This window comes from Fragaria vesca, linkage group LG6 (assembly GCF_000184155.1).
Source record: "Fragaria vesca subsp. vesca linkage group LG6, FraVesHawaii_1.0, whole genome shotgun sequence".
Taxonomy (NCBI): domain Eukaryota; kingdom Viridiplantae; phylum Streptophyta; class Magnoliopsida; order Rosales; family Rosaceae; genus Fragaria; species Fragaria vesca.
The window spans coordinates 9,894,622-9,902,244 of NC_020496.1; the positions used below are offsets into that span (position 1 = coordinate 9,894,622).

At 38.1% G+C, this 7,623-nt stretch overlaps 1 protein-coding gene across 4 annotated transcripts; it reads right to left on the reverse strand.

Annotated features, from left to right (window-relative positions):
• Positions 1-4,842: 4,842 nt before the first annotated feature.
• On the reverse strand, positions 4,843-6,887 carry LOC101292322. Of its 4 annotated transcripts, none has more exons than XM_004302770.1 (2): positions 6,623-6,887; positions 4,843-5,839 (listed from the first exon to the last, which is right to left on the reverse strand). In XM_004302770.1, the coding sequence occupies exon 2, from the start codon at positions 5,751-5,753 to the stop codon at positions 5,130-5,132; it is 624 nt and encodes a 207-aa protein (XP_004302818.1). In that variant the 5' UTR covers positions 5,754-5,839; positions 6,623-6,887; the 3' UTR covers positions 4,843-5,129. The 4 variants fall into 4 exon arrangements, with proteins under 4 accessions (XP_004302818.1, XP_004302821.1, XP_004302819.1 ...); XM_004302773.1 differs by having other exon boundaries at positions 4,843-5,765; positions 6,623-6,843; XM_004302771.1 differs by having other exon boundaries at positions 4,843-5,782; positions 6,623-6,816.
• Positions 6,888-7,623: the final 736 nt, after the last annotated feature.

A 7,623-nucleotide genomic window follows, 5' to 3' on the forward strand; every position in this document is an offset into this window, starting at 1 on the left:
GAATCTGTCAGAGAATCTGATTTTGGCAAAACAGTCAACTTTGACAGGACTTTGTGAATAGCTCCTCACGAACCAGAATGTATAATATACGGTTGGAAAGCTAAATGAGTCTAGTTTCCAAAACCGTTTACAGTTCGTTCATATGTATTTCCTAGAGGAAGTTACGACTGTTCTAGTAACTGAAGGTCATGCTGCGCGGAAATCTGATTTCCTGCACGAACTTATGTTTTGAGTTCACAAGCGGCCTTCTCCTCAAGATCTAAGTGTAAAAGATCATTTTAGGACAATACGGCATGATTTAGTTAATTATTGCTAATGCCACATTTGAAGACATGTTAAAGAGCATTGACATGCTAAGTTGTTGAAACTTCCGTGATTAGTAAGAATCAGGAAGAGTCTTATGATTGATGCAAAGATCAGGGGGAGGTGCGAACTTCAGGGGGAGTCTGGCACATACATACATGTCACTATCAAATGTGAAGGGTGCGTTGTACTCTTTTTCTCCTACGATCAAGGTTCAGTTTTTCTCCCACAGGGTTTTTGTGACTTGACGAGGTTTTTGACGAGGCAACAGATCAGCACCATCGGCATATCAGCGCGCGGCACAAGGGGGAGTGTTCTAGGATATTCTGTATCTTTCTAGATATTCTTTATGTGTGTCTTGGCCTTATGCCAATAGGATATATAGTTTGACTAGATCTATGTATTCATATCCTTACCATATTGGTATTGTGTAATTTTCTATATAAAGGGCCCCTATCAATGAATAAGATGATGATTCTCTTACTATCTCTTTGTCTCTACACTTTATACTTCATCAACAAGCACTTCTTGAGCATTAAACCGAAAATCTAACCGAAAGAAAAGCCTCAAATAGCAAGAAAGAAGTGGCACATATACCAAAGTTCAATGCAAAATAAAGATTGTGGCAAAGCAAGTGTAAATAATTAAGTGTTTGCTTTTGTAGAGAAAATGTGAGGATATGAATCGGATTATTGGTTCTAGCTTCAGAGTTCAGATTTAAGCAAAATGTACATGTTTCATTGATTTCCCTAATTCTTTCAAGTCATTCTATTTTCTTAAAAAAACTGAAATACTTGAAGAGAATAGAGTTGAACAGTACCTTGTTAGTGCAAGAACTCAAAAGGCTATGTCGGACTCGATTGATAGGAAAACGAAAACCCTAGAGAATTACAGAGAGTACCAGCGGAAGAGGAAACGTCTTTCTATACATTTCTTGCTGAGCAGAGAGTGGGGGTTTATATATGACGTCTGAGGACGACAAAGCGCTGACGTGGAACAGGCGGATTTGGTGATGTTGGCAGTTGTGGAAATGACGTGAAAGGACAAGACGGGAATTGACTAAGTTGATTAGTGGCTAACCTTACCTAGTAATTAGATTAGGATTAAGCACACTCTTTCAGACTTAGATTCCAGTATCTAACGAAACGGGTACATTTGTCATTATAATAATCGGGATCACAGACACTTGATAATACTGGACTACGCAATAATTCTCGTTATTTTGAGATAGTTGATGAAATGGAGTCGTAATGCGTGTTTTTCCGTTATTAGTTTCATAACATAATACGATGACACACAGTCTAAGACATGTTACTTATAATTTAGGGTTAGTAAATCACAAATCGACATCTTCAAGGTAAGAAGACAGTCCTAAAACATGTTCCATCTGATTCCCAAATTTGAAAGTTATGTTGCAGGCAAGAAAAAGAGGCTGGATCAGAACCGCGTAATCTTCTTCTTCACAACTTTAAGCTGCAGAAATGAGAGTTCAATCCTGCAACAGAAACCTGAATGAAACTATGAAAGCTTAACAATAAGTTACAGCCGCCAAAAGTACAGAGCTAATTACAGTCGGTTTACATAGTTTTCAATCATTGTTCCAAGTCAAGTTCTACTGCCCCTAATTCACGAGCAACAATCTACATTCTCTGGTATCAGGATCAAAATGAAAGACCTTGTAATGGCTTCATGTACAAAATCAGCATCTGTCGTGGCACCTACGACAAAAGCTCAAGTTTTCTTCGAACCAAAACAGAAGAGCTAGCTAGCTGCCTTCTATCATTTCCTACTATGAATAATGTGCAAGTTTCATCCATGAATGCTCCAATAACGTACAATTCTCATGGCTTTCTCGTTAAGTAGTCGGTATGAAAGGTAGCATCTTCCTCAAAGTCTTCCACCCCTCTATTTCGATGTAAATAAACCCACACCTTCCCATCATACTTAACGCATGGGTCAACTTCACAGTGGAGCCGGTTCAGTCCTTTGCTAGCATAATGGTTAAGTTGTTCATCAGTGACATCTTCCAGTAGATACTGCGAGTCCCGCATGAGAGTACATATATCTGCTCTGGTACCCATACCTCCAGGCAATCTGGCAGCTGCATCTCGCACAAGACAGTTGATAGAGACAACCCACGGCCTATCAGCTTTAAGCTTAAGATGGTCTAGGCATACCTTGCTCCTTATTTTTATAGGAGCAACAACAGACTTTCTACCATCCAGTGCTGTGTAACAAAATCCCCTATCCGGGGATAAGTACCTCAAAGCTTCCTCCTTATGAAAGTGAGCTCTTACTTCTTCAGAACTTGGGTTGATAGTTGCGATGCTCCTCCTACAACCCACACCTATAAACCTTTTGCTTTTGTATAATGTTGGTGTCATCAAAACTAGAGGTGGTGCAGGAGGGCTTCCAACTGGATGAAGTCTCTCAACAGTAGGAACTGCCAATTTGAAGGGCATTTTCACTGGTACTGCAACATCCTTGGCATCTCTTTTGACGTAGGATCCTGCGACACTTTTCCGCTTCCTAATACTTAACATGCCTAATCTATCATGAGGATCCTCAAGACCAGCTCCAACTGCTTTCTGATCATTGTTTCCCCATCTGTCAGCGATCTCATGACTATCCGAAACCTGCCACATCTCATGCAAATCGTCACCATTCTCCTCTCTGGCATCATTCTCCATATGTCTTGGTATGTTTACTGGGCCTGCAACATGCACATTTTCTTCTCTTAACACGCCTAATCTACCATGATGATCCGCAATGCAAGCTTCAAATGACTCCTGATGATTGTTTGATTTGTTTCCCCATCTATTAGTCAGCTCATGACCATCCAAAAAACCACCCACTTCATATAAATCATTCATCTTTTTATGTTTTCTCTTTCCAGAACATGGCATTGCTGATAAAGCTAAGACTACACTATCTGCAGCATTCATCTGACCTCCAACCGCCTCTTGCTGGCGCTTTGCAACAAACTTGGCCTTTTTCCTAGCCACTTCAGAATGACTATCACCCCCTCCTATTCTATCACCTTTCGTTTCCCACCTCATTCTCGGCTTCCCTTTCATGCTGTACTTCACTCCATGGGAACTTGACCTGTGACAAAGCAAACCAGAATCTTCATTGGCTATCTGGGCCAAAATATGTGCAGCAACTATATCTCTCTGATGATATTTCAATTCAGTAGCCATTTGGGACAAAGATGCTTCCATTGAACTCTCCTCATGCTTCAATTGCTCCGCGGACATGATTGCTTTTTCCAGGGAACTACTTTTCTCTACCATAGATTCCAGTTTCACCTGTTCTTCAATCTCGGAGTCAAAGGAAATCATTGACAAATATATCCTACGTCCTAACAGTAAATGCCGCAGTAAACAATCTTTAAGAAGACAAAGTCCCTGGTTCTGTGCACATACAAGAAAAATAAAAATACAGAGGCTGTGTTGATCTAAGAAAATCGAAGCGCTTGCAACAATCAACTAGTCAAAAAATGTAGAAGTTCATCGTTAAAAGAAATCATACAGCTAGAATAGGCATAACCGATTTTACGAAAAATTCTGATCCAATTTTAAACCTAAACTTGTTTTTCATTGTCACATTGTCACCACCAAAAAGTCTATGAAATCGAGCAATCGAGAAATTGAAAGCCACAGGGAAAATGATACAACCATTTCACAAAAACTCGTCAACAGCAAATCAAAGCCAAGCCTCAATCAGGTGGCATATATACCAACTCCTAAAGTTCCTAAACACTATTAATGAACCTCAAAGTTCATTTTCCCTTTCTCAATCTAACTCTGTTCTCTCTGCAATTAATTTCAAACTCAGATTCTACCAAACGAACAGTGATCATTGTATAACAGCATAGATTCATAACTGGGGATACAAAAAAATATATAATGGAATGAATAAATTGGAGAGTACCTTGTAAGCTACTCCAAGAATCGGACGGCTATAGCAGTACAGAAACTCGAGGCCTGAAGCAAATGAAGGACACGAGCATTCAGGAAACCCTAGAGAATTACAGAGAGGGAGTACGAACAACGGATTTGATTTCTTGAAAATTGAAAGAGGGAGGTTTATGTGTTGCGCCGAGGCAGATGAAGCTGACGTGGAACAGCGTGACGAGAATACGGTGGAAGCTAGACTCGTGTCACGCTTATTGAAGCTAAATCTCGATTTATTTTTAGTGGTCGATTTATTTTTAGTGGAGAGGATAAAGATCTAAGGAAGCGTTTTGATAAGATCGTTGACTTGTTTAAATGTGCTGAAGAAATAGTATGATTACGAGCACCACCGTTGTTAAAATCGAGTATCAAAAAAAAAAAATCTAAGAAAGTGTTCTGACAAGACCTCTGACTTTGATTAGTCTTCGAATTTAAATGTCCTGAAAAAATAGTATGATTTCGAGCACCGTTGTTAAGATCAGAGTATCGATGAGCAATTAGAGAGTGCAACACTGTACCAAAACCTAGCAACTAAAAAGGGATTCAATCGAATTATAACCAAATGTTGCAGTCACCCAAATTACCAATCAAATCCCGCTTCAATAGTTTTAAATCATCGTTCCAAATACAGTTCTACAAGAGCAAGTTATTTCTGCAGTCACATTTGGCAGATACAAACAGTACAATATCCATCACGAATGTTACTAGTCTTGTTAACCTCATCTATGTAATGTACCTAACCAATACAACACTACAATGACTCATATCAAAGTACCCTTAACTAGTCTAAATTTTACCTTAGTTTGAGTACCCTTTTGAGGATAAGAAATATGCATTTTCGAACTTCTAGCACAACCAATAATTTTCAAATCATTTGTTTTTTTTAGCAGACTGTTTCGCACCTTCTCCAGCCTGTTTCACCTCTGGAGTCATCATTGGAACATCTTCAGCCACTGAGACTTTCTTTCCACTAGTTGCCGAGCGTTTGGATTTCTGTTTTAGAGGTCGAGCTGTAGCACCCTTGGATTTCTGGACAGGCTTCTTCATTTTCTTGAGAGTCTTCAGGGCTAACGATTTCAATGGGACCATAATATCCAAGGGCTGAAGCACCTGTTCCAGCTCATTCCACTCGAGATCTTCAAGGTCGCCATCTTCATACACAACCCTCCACCAGCCTGATTCTTCATCAAACTCGGTCACTGTACCAGAGTAATATTGTTCACCAAACAACTTTCGTACTTCCCTTCCAACCAACCATAAACCAAATCTTGTATTTCCGAGTGATGCTGCATCGTTCACGGCCTCAGAGAGTACAAGAGAGCCATTACTTGGGGGAACCACAAGAATTCCATCAATGACAACAGCAGGCTCCCCTGGTATTTCATAAACCGATGCTGATGATGATGGTGACAGCTCTACTACCTGCTCTTTGTTGGTGTTATCCTCCTGTTCTTTGCAACCGTTTTCCTCCTGTTCTTTACTGTTGTTCTCCATTTCTAGGACTCTCTAAAAAATGCAAACGGCTGAAATGATTTGTAAGATCAAGAGATCGTCATCTGACCTTCAAGACACGCATAATTCTGTAATGGCAATGGTACAATGCAAGAGAACTAGCACTTCAAATAGTAGACAGAATGTGATACCAAGAACTGAGCAGGCAAGCATATACAAGGGAAAGTAACCAAGAAAAGTTTCAAAAACCAAGTGTAAATATCATGACAGATATTGCATAATTTAGACTAGTCCCATTTTACACTTGTAAGAGGTCAAAACATACAAATACTTAGGCTGCATTTGATAATGTTCTCCCTTTTCCTTCAGTTATCAATTCGAAAAACTCTCACATTCATATCACGAATCTCTCTCCCTTCTCTCAATAAAAACGACAATTCCAAACACCAACAAACCCTTAATTGTGAAAATTCTTCCACAACTTTGAGGTCATTTTAAAGTAAAATCACACAAAAACGACAATGACAAGCACATTTAGATGAATTACAATTCTAACACAAAATCCCCACTATTAATACTTCAAACAGATGGTACACCTACACACCCTAAAACCTCCACAACTCAAACAGAGATAAACGCAAAATCCAACTTAGACAACTAAACGAGATTATGAACATAAAAAGTCTTAAACCCAAATTTCATCAATTATCCCTTCCCCTACTAAATGCATCCAAGGCACAAAACACCTCTCAAAATCTACCAAAATATAAAAACTTCAAGACAATATTCATTTTTTTTTTTTTTTCAGTTAATTCAATCTCAGGTAGTGCGAAAAACAAAACCAGATATAATGAAAACCATAAAAGAAAACGAAAAATTAACGGCATAAATTTAGTTTGTTTGCAACTTACATGTGTCGACGACGGCGACAAGGAGCCAAATCTCGGTTACCCAGAGCTAGATTATTGAGAGGAGCACATTCTACCAGAGTGGGGTTTTGCTTTTGAACAAAACAGTTGAGAGGAGAAGAAGGAGGCGGAGATTGGAATCGGAAAAGTAGCGGTGCTGTAAGTCTTTTGGTTTGGAAAACCAACAGCAACAGCACAGCTCCTTTAACTGTCCGGCTGTCTGTATTTGTATCAGGTGATTGTGATGGGATTTATCCTATTTCTCGTCTTTACCCCGGGGATACCAAGGCCATTTTCCAACGCTCTACTGCTGACTTTCATGGAAAATTCTATTTCCTCAAAAAAAAAAAAAAAAAAGGAAAAAATTACTATTGGAAATTATAAACATAAACGTGTTTCATCTTTCATGTCTCATAGTTATTAGAAGATCATAAATATAAACATTCTTTTAAGTATCAAAGAACCCGAAAATAAACAAAAGAAAAATCTAACAAGATAGAGTTTGATAATCATTCTTAATACAAATAAACCTTTATCCGAAAACTAACAAGATAGAGTTTATGTTTTAAATAGAAGTTGAAGACAAACAAAAAAGAAACTTCAAGATAATGACATGATTACAACTTATGAAGAGTTAACCGGTAAGTTGATTTCAAATCAAACAACTCTAAACTAATCCAACATGGATTCTAGTTGAGAAATTAACCGATAAGTTGATCTTAAATCAAACAACTCTAAACTAATTCAACATGGACTCACAATTGAGTTATTTATTTTTATTATTCATCTATCTTGAATTAATAGCTATTTGAATCCTACAAACATTAATTTCATGTTTCACAGCTATTGGAATCGTGAACATAAACATGCTTTCATGATTTATAGCTATTGGAACTTATAAACATAAACGTGCTTTTAAATATCAAAGAACTCAAATAACCAATACAAAGATCTATGCATAAGTCGAAAATCATCCTTAATACAAAAAAAATTCTTAAACGAAA